The following is a 16,795-nucleotide window of genomic DNA, read 5'->3' as shown; positions in this document are numbered from 1 at the left end:
GAAAGTCGTCGCAAACCAGGAAACGATGGAGGCATAAAGAAAGCTGAAGAATCATGTATGGTCCAGAAAGTGGTACCGGGGAATGGCGCGTGGTTCGAATCACAATCAAAAGGAGAACGCCCAGTCATCATGCTCGACCTGCGGAACCAGTCCGAGACTCTGCATGACACAACGTAGAACGCCCCAAAGCTGAAGCATGGAGAAGGAAGGGTGATATGTAGGCCAGCCTAGTCGGGCAAGCACGCGGTTCAGCCCATTAGAATATTGTCACCCGAGGATCGAGAGTAAGCGTTTGTCAGATTTGGATGGGAGAAAGCGGGGGGCCGAGTTCAGGAAGTTGTGAGACGCTCCTCGTATGCGATATTTCGATGTTCTTCGGCTTGTGCTTGCGGGTTTTCGGCGATGCCGGGCGCGGAGGCTCCTCTTCAGTCGCAGCTTCGCTACCGGACGACACGGCTCTCTCGTCGCTATGTGAGAGTTGCTGGCCATACTGCTGGGCATACGGATGGCTATGCGGCTGGCTATGCGATTGACCGTGTTGCTGGACACACTGTTGGTTGGGTTGCTGGCTAGGTTGTTGGTTATGTTGCTGGCTATGCTGCTGGTTATGCTGCTGGCCACCATGGCCCGCATCATCCTTCGCTGGGGCCGCTTTTTCTTTCTGGTCCATTTCCTTCTCAACCTGAAGATACTCCTTCTCCGTCCAGCAGCCTTGCCAGCAGTTTTTCCAGTCACAAACAAGGAAATGGAAGCAGAACGCATCGATCTTCATACAAGGCTGAAAGCAAATGCAAAGGTTGCGGTAGTCCATCTTGTTCTGGTCAACGTAGGAATGGAGGAGGTTTAGATGGCAAGTAATGGCGAAGAGAAGGTAGTAGTTGTAAGGTGGAAGTTTGGAGAGTTCGTCTTTCAGCAGCTGCGGTGCGGTAGTTGCACCCTCACATTTTTCTGCTATCATAGCTTGAGTCTCTTTGGGGAAGAGTTCGTCGGGCAATTCGCGAAGCCAAGCTTTGAACATGGATCCAATGGTATTGATATCGTAAAGGTCCGGCTCGTCAAAAAGGTTGATGTCGAGTTCTGACACAATATTAGTTACGAAGCTTAGGAGGCGCCTCTAGAAGGGAGACTCATACCCGTGTCAAAACGTCTTTGCCAATGCTTCACTTCTTTCCCACTACCTGGGACACGGTATAACCCTTCCTCTTCGCAGCCTTTGAAGTTCAGGTAACTAATAACGTTAGCAACCAGTATGTGTGTTGGCGGTGTCTCTTACTCGACGCAGCGATAGGGCAAAGCGGGCATCCAAAATTCAGTTTTGTCCCTGCAGTCTTCAAGCCGTTTCGCTATGCGAGTTCGTCGTGCCTGCTGTATGAGCGGCAGATTGATGACTGAGCAGATATAGTTGTCGTCATTTATAAGCTCCCGCTCATTTGTGCTGCCACTCCGGGTGATTTTGCCGAAGAAACCTTTCCCAGCTTTACCGATGCGATCCGCAGCGCCACTCGAAGACTGTTTGATGTTATTGAACAGCGCAGCTGAGGCACCCGAGACCTGGCTTAGCGATGCAGACGGAACCATTGATCCACCATAATTTTTGTCCTTACGCAGAGGGTTGTTGTGGAAATCTGAAGGACGCTCCGTATAACCGCGAGCTGTCGGATTCCCAGCAGTCCTGATGCCGCGGTCTTGGCGAGAGGACTTAGGGGGCTCGTGCGCCTCCCGCCTGGTGTTTTCTTCCAGCCTCATAAGGCTAGTGGACGGGCGCCGGTTTGCTATCCTGGTCATAGAAGACTCGTCCAGCCGGATTGAGCGAGAGCGAGACAGGAGATTGGCGAAACGCGGCTTGTTCTTCTTGGCCGGATTGAAGGCCTCTGTTTCAGTCCCTACCTTCCTAACTTCTGACGGTGGGGGGCACTTCTCCTCAGCACGGTCACCGCCTGTGGATAGGCCTGTCAGACTATTGCTTCAAACGATGGACGGAACAGCAGGACTTACGGCTCTCCTCTTGGGCGGCACGCTCAAGAGCACCCGGAAGATCAGGAGTTGATTCGTATAGCTTTGTTGAGATTTGTGTTTTGCGATCCCTGGAACTGCCACGGCTCTTGGGTTTATCGCCAGAATTTCCCGAGCTGTCAGACCGTTGAGCTCTGTGCGAGGATTTTGGCGCTTTGAGGTTCGCGAAGAAAGAGCGCGATTGATCACGAGTGTGCTTAGGGGTATCTTTCGGGGAGGGAGGGTACTGAGGAATAGCCGTAAGACCCGGAGTGGCTGGTTCAGCAGAAGAAATAGTGGGAGAGCCAGGAAAGGTAGGGCTATTCGACTTGCTATTCGAATCCTGTGTGACGGGTCTTATCGTGGCTCCTTTGAAGAATGGCGAACTGGATGATGACTTGGGTGAACGGGGTGTCAGGGGACTTGGCCCCTCGGAGCTTTGGGCGCCGGGAGTCAGTGGGGACGAGATCTTCGCATCCGCCTGCAGGGTGGAAGTGCTTAGGTCTAAATTCGGAACAGTGGACTGTCTAGACGGCATCTTATGTGTCAATCGTGGGTCGGAGGATGACCCTGAAAGATCGGGCCTGGTGACTCGCGCTGGGTTTAGGGAAAGGAATGGTATGTGAATGGTCGGCTAGAGCACCAAGCGTTGGTCGAGGGGAAGGTCCTAGTGGCAGAGGATCAGGTTAGCAACCCAGCCCATGTGTGATACTATATTTGGACATTATTCGGCTGACGGCAGGTTCCCGGTTCTAGAACTTACTCCTTTTCAGGTAGAGGGTCGCGTCCGTCTGAATTTTGGGGGCATAAATATCCCGACAATCCCCCTTCACAGAGACAACCAAGCACCAGGTATGAGAATCGTTGGCGATAACGAGGAGATGATTGGAACGGGGCCAGCCTTCGCCAATCTTTCTGTAGATGTCGAGGTTCTTGGGCACACTTAAGGCGAATCGTTACTATTCTGGGAGGATGTCAGAAGAGCGATTGAATCTAGTGTAGAGTCGCATGGCGGTTAGTGAGGAGGAAAGTCAAGGCGCTTCAACAGGAGAACGATGACAGTAGAGATAAAGTGCATGGAAGAGTTGCCAACACAAGCAGGGGTCTTGGATGGGGGGGGTTGTGAATAGAGCTGCTAGCCAAGGGAATACATGGGCTGAAGCTTGGCCTCAGCATAGACAGAATAGACAGCAGATCCCAGTGAATGGACTGTCAAATCGAAAGAGAAAAAGAAAGCATTCGCTGGGGGAGGACTAGACAGGAAAGTGAATCAAAAAATTGTCATCACACATACCAGACTGCGCCGCCCCTCATGTTAGATGTTGACGACCCCTCCAGTTGTTCCTCTTTCCCCCACAGCGGATCAGGTCGACCAGAAATAAGGAGTAGTCCACACTGCTGCGCCTGATGACGATTGAAAGTGGCAACTGGGAAAATAGGCGCTCGCCTAAGATGCTCGTTTTGTGTGCCTGAGCGGTGGTGAAGAGGGCGGTCGGCGTACCAAGGAGACCAGGAAGTAGACGTCGGCGATTTTGTTGGGTGGCCGTGGCCCAAAAAGCAATAATGAAGTTCAAAAAAAGTAAAAGGAACAGAAGGGGAGCGACAAAGGAATTTCGCCCGATTGAAATTTCCCAAAGGAGAGGTAGTAGCGATCAAAGAAACACGAGAGAAAGAGAGGGAGAGAGAGCGATCCCACACGGTGCTGGAACTGGAAGAGCTCAGACTCGAATGTCGCAGCGACGACACATTCCTTGAAAGCGTTATGCAAGCGCGGCTGTGTGTCAGGCTAAGAAGGCTCCGTCTTTTTAAGGGGGGGGGACGGCAGTGGAGATGGCGTTGCAAGGCTCCGAAATAGTTACTGGGTGGCTTCAGAGCACCTATGGATTTATGGGAAGCCTATCGGGAGGGTGCACAGACAGCCAGCTGGATCGATGGGAGGCCCTTCCTTGGGGGAAATGTAGTTAAGTTAAAAGGATGGTGGATAGTGGATGGTCGCCTGTAATTAACAGGTAAGGATGGGGGTGAACATTGCTTGAACTTCCTGGTTCGGAGAATGAAGAGGCTGTCTGTACCCCCAAGGTGGTATTGTTTTGAGGAGCAAGACACCGGAAGAGGAGGGACAACAATAACAATGATGAGCCACCCGCGACCAGAATTGAGGGGGCGTGTTTAAAAAGGGAGGAGAACTCGTGGCTGGTACGTACCAGGCGGATGACGTTGATCCAAGTTACGTCTTCATATCTGCAGCAGTTACAGAATTACACCTAAGTACCTTACAGCTGGGAGGGGAGGGGGAGAGGGGGGTCGGAAAAGGCAAAAAAAAAAAAAAATACACGGGGAAAATTAATGGAGAGGCTGTCCTGTCCTGCCCGTCCTGTCCGGCCAGAAAATCCAATTCTCCTCTCTCCTCGCCCACCTCCGGGGGAGAAGGTCCAGATGAGTCCGACCATGCACATCTCTTGCCTCCATAATGCATCCATTTCTTGATTTCCCCCTATCCATCTCCCTTCCCGAGTCCCAACTCTCCCAACTGCGCTACTGTTTGTCAACCCCTGGTGAAGATGCATGGGAACCCCGGGCTGCCATGGGCAGCTAAGGTACTCCTGCGTGCCCGGAGTACAATCCACTGGGATATACACCGAAAGATCGGGAGGACCCATCCAAACAGTGCAAGGGCCGGCAGCGACTGGCCCAAAAAGATCGGGTCTGGCAGTTGGTGCCTTGGGCGGGATGATGCAGGCCCGGGCTAGGAGACAACGATGGCGACCATGGATTGGCCAACCAAAGGCCGCTGGACGGGGGTTGAGTGGCAGGGTCAAATCAGATGCCCTCGGGCGACACGAGTACCTGACGCGGAGGCCCATCATAGCAGTAAGTGGCACCTTATCTGGCCGTTTAGTACGCAGTAGTCCGGCCTGCCTACTTTTAGCACTACTAGCACGCGTCGCCGATGGTCATCATCATCATCAATCATTATTAATGTAAGCAAACTTCGCCCGGGATGGTGCTCCATCTCAGCCCAGTGACGGGAACAGAACCGGCATGGAAGCCCGTGGAATGAACCACTATCCATCTATCTATCGCCTTGGTGTTGAAACCTCGCTTAGGTAATGATCCCTCGCAAGGTTGTCTGATTCTTGAAGCTCGACATGCGGGTAACCATGGTTCAGTCAAGACAATTTTGATACAGTCAGTGGGGATGTTTAAAAAAAGAGTAATATCTACACCGTACCCAGGTTGAATAATAACAAATCGATTTATTGCCCCGCTTCATTACTGACGTTTATGGCACGGAGCACAGGGTATCTATCTACTGTCTACTACTGTCTACTAATGCTACTGCTATTATTGTTACAAATTGCTAGGCATGATACATTCCACATGACTAATTATAGCCAGAAAACAATGCTGCAGCTTGACAGACCAAGAGAAGTGTTCTGTGGGCTATCAATAGATCCAATAACCGCGCAGTCGCCGGTGCTCCATTGGTAGTAAGTAGTAATAAAAGTATGATGACCTATAATTCATTTCTTATTATCATCTCTCCGGCGCTTGGGCATGGAGGTGGAGAAGGGGGAAAAACTTCTTAGTTAGACACCGTAGATAGTCTACCCCATAGGAATAAACAACAAGCGCTTTGTCCTCCATCCTCCGTACGGAGTAGATAGTATCCCCATAGTAGTGCGCAATACTAGACAGTTGCTTATGTGGATGTTGGTCGGTTAGAACAGTTTTCCTGGAGCCTAGTTACTGCCGATGAAAAGACCGGAGTACTTCGTACACGTGGGAGATATGACTCTACTCCATACAGAGTCAATAGCCCGGCACTACGCAATTGTGCCTAGCACTAGCTGGGTAGTAGTAGGTAGTACCTAGATAGTAGTAGTGCTATAGAAGAAGAATCCACATTCCTTTCGATATTCCGGGCTAATCCAGCTGCAGTCCGACCGCAGGACCTGTTCCTCCTGCTCCAGAGTATAGAGTATCAGAAGTTCAGAACATGCCCGGTGCCTGGATATCAAGCTCCAAGCCCATGCCACCAATTACCGTTGACCGCGGGATTGACACAAGGGCCAGCCACCGAACATTTCGGAGCGAAGCAGGGACTCAGGGGCAACCGCGATTTGGCGCTCAGGGGTTTCACACCGCTGTCCGTGGACGACGGCGATCCTGCCCTAATAAACGCCGGGCTGAAACAGAAAAGCCCCGCCTCGGGGCCAGCGGCTCACCGGGTGGCGCTGCCTCACGTGACCCAGAGCCCGCCCTCGTCTTCCGGCTGCCGACCACACACACCATCCCTGCCCAAGCTTTTTCCCGGATTCCAACCAACTTCCCCCAAGTTTCCCACGGTCACCACTCCTACTAACCTCAAAGCTAACCTCACGGCAGCGAGGGGGACACGTGCAGTAGTTGCCTTCTTCCTGCGTTTGCCACTCCCCAGAGCCACAGGTCTTCTCATACTGTGGTCGTGTGCTCGTGCTGTTTGTTCCTCTGCCTCACCCAGTTCGATCTGTTGGTGGGCACAGTAATTGTTGCCTGAAACCCAGCAGCGGCACCCAAAGAGTTCTGCCTCTTACCCAAGCAGAAGCTCTAGGCTAGTTAAAGCTCGACCACAAACCACACATCTCGCTCTCAGAATGTCATTGACTTCGGGCCCTGCAAATGCTGCTGGGGCTCAATCCAACTTGAACCTCAGTGTCGAAAGACATGTGGATTATATCAAGAACTTGGATAGTGTGCGTCATTCTTACTATAACCATAAATTCTTCTCTCCGTGATAGGGAGGGTGGTTGACAGGTGATGCTAGAGGAGGGATGAGCTGGAGTACTGGCTCACAGAGCATCTTCGACTAAACGGAGTGTACTGGGGCTTAACAGCTCTACATCTCCTTGGCCGTCCAGAAACCCTTCCTCGTGAGGAGACCATCAACTTTGTGCTCTCATGCCAAAGGGAGAACGGTGGCTTTGGAGCTGCTCCAGGCCATGACGCGCACATGTTGTATACCGTGTCAGCCGTGCAAATCCTCGTGATGCTAGACGCGGTGGATGAGCTAGAGAAGCGCGGTCTAGGCGGCAAGGAGAAGGTAGGCACTTTCATCGCCGAGTTGCAGGATAAGGAATCGGGCGCCTTTATGGGCGACGAATGGGGCGAGAGGGATACTCGCTTTCTGTACGGCGCCTTCAATGCACTATCCCTTCTGGGGCTCCTCGATACAGTCGATGTCTCCAAAGCTGTTTCCTATATCCAGAGCTGCGAGAATCTCGATGGGGGCTATGGAATACAACCCGGAGCTGAATCACATGCTGGCCAGGTTTTTACCTGTGTCGGAGCCCTGACGATTGCCGGGCGACTAGACCTGGTGAACAGGGATCGCTTGGGGGGCTGGCTCAGCGAAAGACAGGTTGATAATGGAGGCCTAAATGGGCGCCCTGAGAAGCTACCAGACGCCTGCTATAGCTGGTGGGTGGGGGCCAGCTTGGCCATGATTGACAGACTCCACTGGATCGATGGTGGCAAGCTGGCTACTTTCATTCTGCGCTGTCAGGTATGCTGACCCCTTTCTTGCGGCGATGGTGACGTTGTGTTGACTCGATCCAGGATTCCGAGGCTGGAGGTATCGGAGACCGCCCAGGCAGCATGGTTGATGTGTTTCATACCCATTTCGCCATTGCCGGCTTAAGCCTGCTGAAGTTCGACGGTGTCAAAGAAATAGACCCTGCCTAGTAAGTTGTCACAACACCAAATACAGCCTTGTCCAGATCTGACACTTCTCCCAGCTGTTTACCAAAAACGATAACAATGAAATGTCTATCGTAGTAGTTGTTTGATCTTCGCATCTCTTATCGTGCTCTGTCTTTGTAGACATCACCTCCTGCAATCTAATAACCCATTTTTCTTTCCTCCGTGGATTATGGGATACAAGGCGGGAGAAGAGTGATTGGCACTGTGACTTATTTCCGCTTCATACCCCCCCACAATGGCTTGTTAAGTGGCCGTTAAGACACAGTGGCACATGATCTGTAAACTTCTAGATTTAGTGCAGTAGTCTTGAGAGAACCATTGGTTTCGAAGATATCATATGACATGAATCCATAATGCTTGGTTGTATCTCTAGTCATACCACCTCACTAGTTTACTCTCAGGTATTCATATGGCAACCCGCCTTCTAAAATGTATATATCTTACAAAGTAATAGTTAAGATTACCGACAGAAGAAACATCAAGTCCATCCGGTGTCTGGTGAGCTTCTACGGAACTTGGACACATTCCCGATTGATAAATCCTTGAGTTGACCGTCTTTCAGCATGACAGTTAATGGGATTTGCTTCTAGCTAAACATGGTGCAAATATCAATGGAGCCGCCATGGCTGGAGACTACAGTATTTGGTTTTGTTAGGCTACCCACGTTGACTGCTGTTCCTTACATATTTGCACCTGTCAATGACCGTCCATATCTATAGATGTGGTCAATTTCAAACACATAACAAATTATCTCCATGGATGAGTAGTAGAATGCTTGAGCTGCAATCTACAAAGCTGGATGTATTACCTCCTAGGCTATTTGTGATACTATCTCTCTGTATATTTACAGGTGTATCCCTGAGTTATATATGCAATGCGTGAATACTATTAAAACATAGGTACCATGCAGGGCAGTTGGCCAGTACTATACATATGGTAATAACACTCTCTTTATTCTGCTAAGTTCTCACCGTTTAGAGCAGAAGCTCGGCAGAGCGCTTAGAATAACGACATAGACGTTGTGTCTCGATAGGACAGCTAGTATCGCCGCAAGTCCTGCGATATCGTAATGTTTGTGTTTGATAACCCAGGCCTGCTCCTGCCATTTCAGAAGTCACATTGAATGAGTCGCTCCTTCTCCAGTCATGACCAACAAACTTGAGCAGCCGAAGCCCGCAGGGCAGGTCCTCAGGCAAAACAGCACTTGTTACCTCTTGGACTCTCCAGCTTCCACCCTTTCCTTCCAAGGCCGGCCTGCCACCCCCGTCAGTCACCAGAGTTCTTCTTTGTTACTTCCTTCAATATCATTTCCAGAGTCCGAACCTGATTTCTGTTCGATCTCAGCCCCAAGATGAATGCAGCTGCACTTCTGTGCAACATCTGCCCCAAGCAGCCCACCTTCAGCGATGTGTCTCACTTGCTGACCCACATCTCGTCGAAAGCACATCTATCGCACTATTTCAAACTTCAAGTACGCAGCCATCAAGAACAGCAGGCAATCGCTCTGCTGCGTGAGTATGATAGATGGTACAAGGTCAATAATCTAGCAAGATTGCTTTCTGATCGAATGTCCTCCAAGGAGGCTCGCAAGAGGAGAGCTCACGAGAAGGTCAACACAAAGAGGGAGCTTGAACATGAAGCTACCCCGCCAGTGCCCGCTGCCTACATTTCACCACCGAATCCCCTCCCTGACTATCTGGATCCGCGTCTCTCCAATCCCTATATCATCGGTCCCGAGCCTAAAAATGAAAGCCTACCTCTTCCCACAAGTTATGATCCTGCTACTTCGTCTACCCACACTTCACAGGCATGTCTTGGGATAGATCCTTCGCTGGCTTCCAGAACCCCTACAAGGAAGCTTATGATATCTGGCTCCAGTTCTTGGAAACAGGAAACTGGCCCAGACTCCGACGAGGAGATCGCAGTCCAGTCCACATTGCACTGGTCAGGGAGCAAAGCGGACATTCTTCCCCAGCACCCGGCCCAATACGGCTATGATATCTTTACTGAGGACAATGACAATGACAGTGTTGGCTTCCCAACCAACAGTGAGATGGACAAGGAGAGGGCAGATGAGATAGCTCGATTGAAGGGCGTGCTGTGGCCCGGAATGGATATCTTTGACTCTGCCACGGAACAAATGAGGCGTCGACGTAACCAAAAGAAGGATGAGAGCATCTTGAAGATGATGGAGAAGACGTCTTTGCGTGTCGAGCCTACAGAGCTCGTTTTTTCGCCTACTGGTATCTTACGCAAGCAGCGTGTGATATCGGGTAATGTTGAAGATAGCAGCCCTCTGAAAGGAGAGACACCAATTCCCAAACGAAAATCCAGTCGTCCCAAGCGGGCTCTTGCGCAAGTCGATGGCAATGTCCATCGTGGACAAGACAGAAAGAGGAGTCGAAAATCTACCAAGCGGAATGGAAACAGCGTGGATGAAGACATGGCTGGAAGAGACATACAGGGGCCCTTGGCTTCTCAACGGCCACTTTGCCACGTCAGTCGAGACGACACGGATGAGTTTGCATTATCATTCAAAGGCAATCAGCCAAGGCCTCACAATGGGTTTGCCATCTTTCGGGATGCACCGGATCAGTACAAAGCAAGCTCCACGAATCATCATTGTGATGGATCGCATTCTGCGACGTCGGCTTCCTCTCATCCCATCTTTCTGCTTCAAGGATTCAATGCCCATGGTGATACTTACCCACTATCCTCCAACAATCATGCTCTGGCCTTGACTGAGAGAAACTATGGCATGTCCATGGACAAAGAGAACATTGAACCACTGGTTGATGTTCGTAGCCAGATTGATCTTTTTGTTGACTGGCATTCTCCTTCGATCAAAAGGCGTTCGGTGAGCGATATGGGCTATCCACCCCAGTGCTTTTTTGGAGACTTGCAGCCCGCTGGCTTCAGTCCGTTCGCTAGCCAAGAGAGTCCCATGGGGTACTCATTCAACCCTTTGACCGTTTCACTTCCCAGGTTGCCCGCTGAAGACAATCCAATGTACACAGCGAAGGCCAACCACAAACCCCAGCCTCAGAATGGAGAACAGCCAGACTCTCCCGGGGCAACAATCTCGGATGTCGATGAATGTGAGTTTGAGCGGCTCTACCTAGATGGGAGCTCGTATTAGGGTCTTGCCTTCTTGCGATTACCCAACATGCTCTTATTCAAGTTCCTTTGCCGTGCTAATTCATCTTCTCATATTTCCCCTCCGGCCCTGAAACACATCAATTTGTTGAGCGGCCGTGGTCAGCGTGTACTAGTTCTGTTTTATAGTCTGCTTCTGCACTCACTTTATATACAGACAAACACTAGTGTGATGGGGTATGGATACTTGGCTTGGGGTTAGTAGTCCTCGATGGCAGCCCCTGCACTGTGACTGTTAGAAGAATCCCCTGGCAACTGTAAACTAATATTGTATTACACTCCACGAAATGAGATACATGTTATACTTACCTAAAAGCAGAAGACAGGAGGTAGAGACTTCATGCAAAGCGGTAGTAGGCAAGGAGGTCAAGTGTGCCTGAGGCGCACATAGATTATGTCATCTAATCTCTACACGGTAACTAACTAGCGCGTCCCCACGCGTCGAAGGTCCCTGCCGCGGACCACGCCTCTGACGCTAAGCCGTCATACCTGGTTTGCTCTGGATGCGAATCGGAAGCTTGCCAGGCTCCTGTATCGTGGGTGCTTAGGCCTGTTTCAGTCACTCGGGTTGCAGTCAACAGATGCTCAAGCTATTATTGCCACCACTTCGGTTCCATTGATTATACAGCGAGCTTGTCCCACTAAATGTGACTAGTGACACCATCTATCGCGGAAACCAGCAACGCTTGCCAGAAGACGGGGAAAATGCCTCTACCATCATCCCAGCCATCTTCCTCTTCCCCGGGTCTCAAGCGGAAACAACCAACTATTGCTAGCTTCTTCACGAAAAAGCCACAACCAGTACAACGAGAATCGGCAAATGGCGGTGGCAAAGAGAAGAGCGCGGAAGCAGCAGCGGCAGCAAAAGAAAAAGTGGAAAATCACGACAAGTCGCCAGAGCATGAGTCTCACTTGACCGATGAGGACGACGAAGATATCGTGGCACCGGCTCCTAAAAGAGCGAAAATCAATGGGCGGCACTCCGAAGATAAAGACCAAAGCCCGAAGCCAACATCTATTCCGACTCCTGAGCAAACCACACTACCGGATAGTAGTAATCGGAGCGAGCTATTCAAATTTGCCAGCTCGCCTGCTGTGAACCCCAGCACAGACAAGAAACAGGAGACGGAAGACCATGAGGCGAAACAAAGACGGAAGGAGAGAGACGAGCTACACCAAAAGTTCGTCCGGAAGCTGGGCGGTGCAGATTGCTTGATTGGCATCGGTAGAAATGCCGTCCACGAAGCCACCGCTGCAGAGGATGCGGAGGCAGAAGAGGACGAGGAGCCACCAGCCCCTCCCACCAAGGGCAAGGCCAGCGCAAAGAAAGGCGCAAGCAAGCTCACTCCTATGGAAAAACAAGTAATCGACATAAAGCGCAAGCATGCGGATACCGTACTCGTCGTCGAGGTTGGCTACAAGTTCCGATTCTTTGGCGAAGATGCGAGGATCGCTGCGAAAGAGTTGTCCATAGTCTGCATTCCCGGGAAGTTTAGGTTCGATGAACGTAAGTACATGGCTTTACTAGTTCGCCCTTTCTCCCCCACGTCTCTTTAAGGATGGTGCCTAACGTAGGTTTTTGTGTCGCAGATCCCTCCGAAGCACACCTCGATCGTTTCGCCTCCGCCAGCATACCAGTCCACAGGCTACACGTTCACGTGAAGCGCCTAGTTGCCGCGGGTCACAAGGTCGGCGTGGTAAGGCAGATAGAGACGGCTGCCCTCAAGGCCGCGGGAGATAATCGAAATGCTCCTTTTGTGCGCAAGCTCACAAACCTATATACAAAAGGAACCTACATCGATGATGCAGAGGGCCTGGAAGGACCTATGTCTGCGGCGTCAGGGGGCGCGTCTCCGGCAACGGGCTACCTGCTTTGCATTACCGAGTCGAATGCGAAAGGCTGGGTCAATGACGAAAAGGTCCATATCGGCATTGTCGCGGTGCAGCCGGCGACAGGAGACATAGTCTATGATGATTTTGAAGATGGGTTTATGAGAAGCGAAATCGAGACAAGACTGCTCCATATTGCTCCCTGTGAGCTTCTCATTGTCGGTGAGCTGTCCAAGGCTACGGAGAAGCTTGTTCAACATCTCTCCGGTAGCAAGTTGAACGTGTTCGGTGACAAGACGCGTGTGGAAAGAGTCACCAAGTCGAAAACCGCTGCAGCTGAGTCACATAGCCATGTTTCAAGTTTCTACGCAGGGAACATGAAAACAGCCAGCGCTGCGGATGACGCGCAAGCGAGCAGTCTGCTTCAAAAGGTGCTCAACCTACCGGAGCAAGTGACCGTCTGTCTCTCCGCTATGATCGAGCACATGAAAGAGTACGGGTTGGAATATGTTTTCAAGCTGACCAAGTACTTCCAACACTTCTCCTCCCGCTCGCACATGCTTCTCAACGGAAACACCCTTATGAGCCTTGAAATTTACCAAAATCAAACCGATCATACCACGAAAGGCAGTCTTTTTTGGACGCTCGATCGAACGCAAACGCGCTTTGGGCAGAGAATGCTTAGGAAATGGGTTGGACGTCCTTTGCTAGATAAGTCGAGGCTCGAAGAGAGGGTGAATGCTGTTGAAGAACTCAAGAACCCGGAAAGAACGGGCATGGTCGAGCGGCTTAAAGCATTGCTTGGTAAGGTCAGGAGTGACTTGGAAAAGAGCCTGATCCGGATCTACTACGGCAAGGTTTGTCAACTCATAGTTCGCTTTGAACCATCCAGGCCTGTGAGACTAATGAGACAACTAGTGTACTCGACCGGAGCTCCTCACTGTACTCCAGACCATGCAAATGATCGCGCAGGAATTTGCTGATGTTAAATCGCCTGCGGATACCGGTTTTACGTCCACTGCCATTAATGAAGCGATCACTTCCCTCCCCACGATCTTGGAGGAAGTTGTTTCTTTCCTGGACAAAATCAATATGCATGCTGCGAAAAGCGATGATAAGTATGCCTTCTTCCATGAAAGTGAAGAGACGGAAGATATCAGCGACCAAAAGCTTGGGATTGCCAGCGTTGAACACGATCTACGAGAACATCGCTCTGTTGCCGGTGAAAAGCTTGGAAGAAAGACTGTCGAATACAAATCCGTTTCGGGTGTCGACTATCTGATCGAGGTTGAGAACAGCTCGGCTTCCATCAAAAGGGTACCTGCATCATGGGTGAAAGTCAGCGGAACAAAGAAGGTGTCGCGATTCCACACGCCTGAAGTTATTCAGCTAATACGACAACGCGATCAACACAAAGAGGCCTTGGCCGCGGCCTGCGACAAGGCTTTCATGGGTCTCCTGGCCGAGATAGCAACCCGGTACCAGCCCTTCCGGGATTGTGTACAGGCGTTGGCCACGCTTGATTGCCTGATTTCTCTTGCTACCATAGCCAGTCAACCCGGCTATGTCAAACCCGAATATACGGAGGATAGGTGCATCCACGTTGAGCAAGGCCGTCATCCTATGGTCGAGCAACTCCTGTTGGATAGCTTCGTTCCGAATGACATCGACTTGGACGGCGACAAGACCCGCGCCCTGCTGGTCACGGGTCCCAATATGGGCGGCAAGTCCAGTTATGTACGGCAAGTGGCACTTATTGCCATCATGGGGCAAATTGGCTCATATGTCCCTGCGCGTGCGGCAAAACTTGGTATGCTCGACGCCGTGTTCACTCGCATGGGTGCTTTTGACAACATGCTGGCGGGTGAATCTACCTTCATGGTCGAGCTGTCCGAGACTGCGGACATACTCAAGCAGGCGACACCTCGTTCACTTGTCATCCTGGACGAACTAGGTCGAGGCACGTCCACGCACGATGGTGTTGCCATTGCCCAAGCCGTCCTTGACTACATGGTACGATCGATCGGGAGCCTGACGCTCTTCATCACACACTATCAGCACCTCTCCTCCATGGTGCATTCGTTTGCCGACCACGAGCTACAGAACGTGCATATGAGCTTCACTGAGTCCGGGACAGGGCAGGACGAAGAAATCACATTCCTGTATGAAGTCAGCGAGGGCGTGGCGCACCGAAGTTACGGACTGAATGTTGCACGATTGGCCAATCTACCAGGGCCGCTGCTGGAGCAGGCCAAACAAAAGAGCAAAGAGCTCGAAGAGAAAATCCGCCGCCGGAAACTTGCTGGACTTGTGACGGCGGTTGGAGACGTCATGGGCGGATCCAGCGATGAAGGCATGATCGAGCGACTGATTAGCAGCGCGGAGCAGCTGTGATGTTGCCGTTTGATATCCGGTCGCCGTTTTCGGGCTCATGCTATGGTTATTATTTGAAGCCGGCATATTGTCATCAAGTTGGAGCATGGTTATAGGCTTGGGGGCAACTGTACATAGATACTCTGTAGATTATCACGGGACGCCTTAGGACGCGGGTCTACGCATCAAGCAATGCGACTACCACTCTACACGTAGAAAGGCTAAGGACGACCTAGTTCTACGAAGTGATCGTCCTCTTATCAAGCAGCAACGCTCCCGCTGAGCACCTGGAGGCGAACCAGCAGGGATTTTCAACCGGGCAAACAACCGTGCATATAGGGATCAATATTGTCGTTAATTTCCGTCATTGGATATCATTTGCATCTCCCTTATCCGCCTCTATTCATTCCACGACATAATCCACGAGGTGTCGGAAGCTTGCTAGTACTCATGAGACCAGAAACCCGGGAATCACAAAACTGCGCAAGGTCGAACCGCAAAACCCCGTAGCAGTGACGAAATCACCAAATCTCATCGTCCGATTCGAAAGCGATGCGAGGGAGAAAACAAGGAAAGCTAGACAGAAGATGAAATGAAAAAAAAAAGGATCATCTCGCGCCCGTGGGATTTCAAATTTTTTTCCTTCGTTTTTTATTGTCAGGTTTGATATCTCTTCGTTTCTCTCTAAAACCCCGGTATGTTGGACACAGACAAGACAGAAATGATAGAAAAGAAACAATTCAAGTGCGAAGAGAATCACAACCCGGATGCCGCATCAGCCCATGAGATGAAGATTTTTTTATTTTCGCCTTCCCGACCTCCCAGAATCATTTCCAACGCAAGCAAGGGTACATAGCCTCGTGAGGGAAAAGGGTAAGAAAACTCGGAGGGAAAACGAATTTAGCGAAGACGGCGGGCCTCGCGTTCGGACTCGAGCAGGCAGAGGATGTCGTCGACACGGACTGTAGAATTGCGGAAGAAAAATGGGTTAGCCTTTTTTGTTTTCTTTCTCTGTATCCGCGACACTGCATGGTGATGGTGTGTAGGTGTGCGTGTTTTTTTTTTTTTTTTTTTTTCGTCTGGCTGGCCGAAGTTCCACCCGTTCTGAGAATATCCCCGCGAAACCATTCCGGCCCTGTTTCCTGATTCCTGGTCGAGATTTCCGGATGTTTCCTCCCCGCTCCTGTTCGGGTTCCTTCCGGGTCCATTTCCAGGCTCTTTCTCTCTCGTGGGATATCTCTTTCCGGGGGGACGTGTTCGGACCAAGCACAGACGGAGCAGATGTAGATGTGGATGGAAATTGGAGTGACTTCAACGGCAAACGGAAAATCGCATACCTGGGCCCTTGACGTTACGGATGATGCTGCGGGAGGTGTCGTCCATGAACTCGACGCGGACCTGGGTGACACCACCACGGGATCCTGGGGAGAGTATAGCTGTCAGCAAGACGGGAACCACGCGCGGAGAAATTTTGTGATTTGTATATCCTGGCGATATCGAGGAAATTCAAGACGTACCGGTACGGCCGAGGACACGAGTGACCTTGACGAGCTTAGCGGGCTGCTTGGCGGAATCCATCTTGAGGTTGGGCTTGACGACAGCGAAGGACTGACGGGATGGAGGAAGATGGCGTTTGGGGGGGTTGGCAGAAGTTGAAGCCGTTCGGGGAAAATCGAGGGATTTGCGGCTTGTGTGGGCGGGC

At 51.1% G+C, this 16,795-nt stretch overlaps 6 protein-coding genes across 6 annotated transcripts; 3 read left to right on the top strand and 3 right to left on the bottom strand.

The window, feature by feature from the left end:
- Nucleotides 1-104: 104 nt before the first annotated feature.
- BO70DRAFT_147617 (putative Rho GTPase activator (Bem2)) lies at nucleotides 105-2,940 on the bottom strand. Its single transcript, XM_025538178.1, has 5 exons — nucleotides 2,756-2,940; nucleotides 1,996-2,659; nucleotides 1,274-1,937; nucleotides 1,134-1,228; nucleotides 105-1,077 (listed from the first exon to the last, which is right to left on the bottom strand). Exons 2-5 carry the CDS (start codon nucleotides 2,528-2,530, stop codon nucleotides 296-298), a joined length of 2,076 nt encoding a protein of 691 aa, XP_025395557.1. The 5' UTR covers nucleotides 2,531-2,659; nucleotides 2,756-2,940; the 3' UTR covers nucleotides 105-295.
- An 892-nt stretch (nucleotides 2,941-3,832) lies between these two features.
- On the bottom strand, nucleotides 3,833-4,903 carry BO70DRAFT_416747 (uncharacterized protein). Its single transcript, XM_025547396.1, has one exon. It carries the CDS (start codon nucleotides 4,857-4,859, stop codon nucleotides 4,266-4,268), a length of 594 nt encoding a protein of 197 aa, XP_025395556.1. The 5' UTR covers nucleotides 4,860-4,903; the 3' UTR covers nucleotides 3,833-4,265.
- A 1,404-nt stretch (nucleotides 4,904-6,307) lies between these two features.
- BO70DRAFT_365796 (Rab geranylgeranyltransferase subunit beta BET2) lies at nucleotides 6,308-8,144 on the top strand. The gene is made up of 4 exons (XM_025544159.1): nucleotides 6,308-6,728; nucleotides 6,800-7,537; nucleotides 7,591-7,715; nucleotides 7,770-8,144. The coding sequence occupies exons 1-4, from the start codon at nucleotides 6,630-6,632 to the stop codon at nucleotides 7,807-7,809; spliced, it is 1,002 nt and encodes a 333-aa protein (XP_025395555.1). The 5' UTR covers nucleotides 6,308-6,629; the 3' UTR covers nucleotides 7,810-8,144.
- Nucleotides 8,145-9,085: 941 nt separating this feature from the next.
- On the top strand, nucleotides 9,086-10,998 carry BO70DRAFT_322613 (uncharacterized protein; the record flags this gene model as incomplete). The annotated part of the gene is made up of 2 exons (XM_025540554.1): nucleotides 9,086-9,503; nucleotides 9,558-10,998. 2 exons carry the CDS (start codon nucleotides 9,086-9,088, stop codon nucleotides 10,871-10,873), a joined length of 1,734 nt encoding a protein of 577 aa, XP_025395554.1. The 3' UTR covers nucleotides 10,874-10,998.
- Nucleotides 10,999-11,415: 417 nt separating this feature from the next.
- Nucleotides 11,416-15,269, top strand: msh3 (mismatch repair protein MSH3). The gene is made up of 3 exons (XM_025540553.1): nucleotides 11,416-12,397; nucleotides 12,481-13,577; nucleotides 13,639-15,269. Exons 1-3 carry the CDS (start codon nucleotides 11,596-11,598, stop codon nucleotides 15,112-15,114), a joined length of 3,375 nt encoding a protein of 1,124 aa, XP_025395553.1. The 5' UTR covers nucleotides 11,416-11,595; the 3' UTR covers nucleotides 15,115-15,269.
- Nucleotides 15,270-16,404: 1,135 nt separating this feature from the next.
- BO70DRAFT_300083 (40S ribosomal protein eS28) lies at nucleotides 16,405-16,671 on the bottom strand (the record flags this gene model as incomplete). Its single annotated transcript, XM_025539659.1, has 2 exons — nucleotides 16,405-16,514; nucleotides 16,611-16,671. 2 exons carry the CDS (start codon nucleotides 16,669-16,671, stop codon nucleotides 16,405-16,407), a joined length of 171 nt encoding a protein of 56 aa, XP_025395552.1.
- Between the last annotated feature and the right edge of the window lie 124 nt (nucleotides 16,672-16,795).

This window comes from Aspergillus heteromorphus, assembly GCF_003184545.1.
Source record: "Aspergillus heteromorphus CBS 117.55 chromosome Unknown BO70scaffold_33, whole genome shotgun sequence".
NCBI classification, from domain to species: domain Eukaryota; kingdom Fungi; phylum Ascomycota; class Eurotiomycetes; order Eurotiales; family Aspergillaceae; genus Aspergillus; species Aspergillus heteromorphus.
The sequence above is the reverse complement of the archived record's forward strand: the minus strand, read 5'-3'. Positions and strand labels throughout refer to the sequence as shown.

What these genes read in the sequence shown, in the direction of transcription:
- BO70DRAFT_147617 (XM_025538178.1), bottom strand. Translation starts at nt 2,530, where the DNA reads ATGCCGTCTAGACAGTCCACTGTTCCGAATTTAGACCTAAGCACTTCC. An exon ending in TGCCGCCCAAGAGGAGAGCC is followed by an intron (nt 1,938 to 1,995) that starts GTAAGTCCTGCT and finishes GCCTATCCACAG; the next exon opens with GCGGTGACCGTGCTGAGGAG. An exon ending in GCAAAGACGTTTTGACACGG is followed by an intron (nt 1,078 to 1,133) that starts GTATGAGTCTCC and finishes ATATTGTGTCAG; the next exon opens with AACTCGACATCAACCTTTTT.
- BO70DRAFT_416747 (XM_025547396.1), bottom strand. Translation starts at nt 4,859, where the DNA reads ATGATGGGCCTCCGCGTCAGGTACTCGTGTCGCCCGAGGGCATCTGAT.
- BO70DRAFT_365796 (XM_025544159.1), top strand. Translation starts at nt 6,630, where the DNA reads ATGTCATTGACTTCGGGCCCTGCAAATGCTGCTGGGGCTCAATCCAAC. An exon ending in ATATCAAGAACTTGGATAGT is followed by an intron (nt 6,729 to 6,799) that starts GTGCGTCATTCT and finishes AGGTGATGCTAG; the next exon opens with AGGAGGGATGAGCTGGAGTA. An exon ending in CTTTCATTCTGCGCTGTCAG is followed by an intron (nt 7,538 to 7,590) that starts GTATGCTGACCC and finishes GACTCGATCCAG; the next exon opens with GATTCCGAGGCTGGAGGTAT.
- msh3 (XM_025540553.1), top strand. Translation starts at nt 11,596, where the DNA reads ATGCCTCTACCATCATCCCAGCCATCTTCCTCTTCCCCGGGTCTCAAG. An exon ending in GAAGTTTAGGTTCGATGAAC is followed by an intron (nt 12,398 to 12,480) that starts GTAAGTACATGG and finishes TTTGTGTCGCAG; the next exon opens with ATCCCTCCGAAGCACACCTC. An exon ending in TCCGGATCTACTACGGCAAG is followed by an intron (nt 13,578 to 13,638) that starts GTTTGTCAACTC and finishes TGAGACAACTAG; the next exon opens with TGTACTCGACCGGAGCTCCT.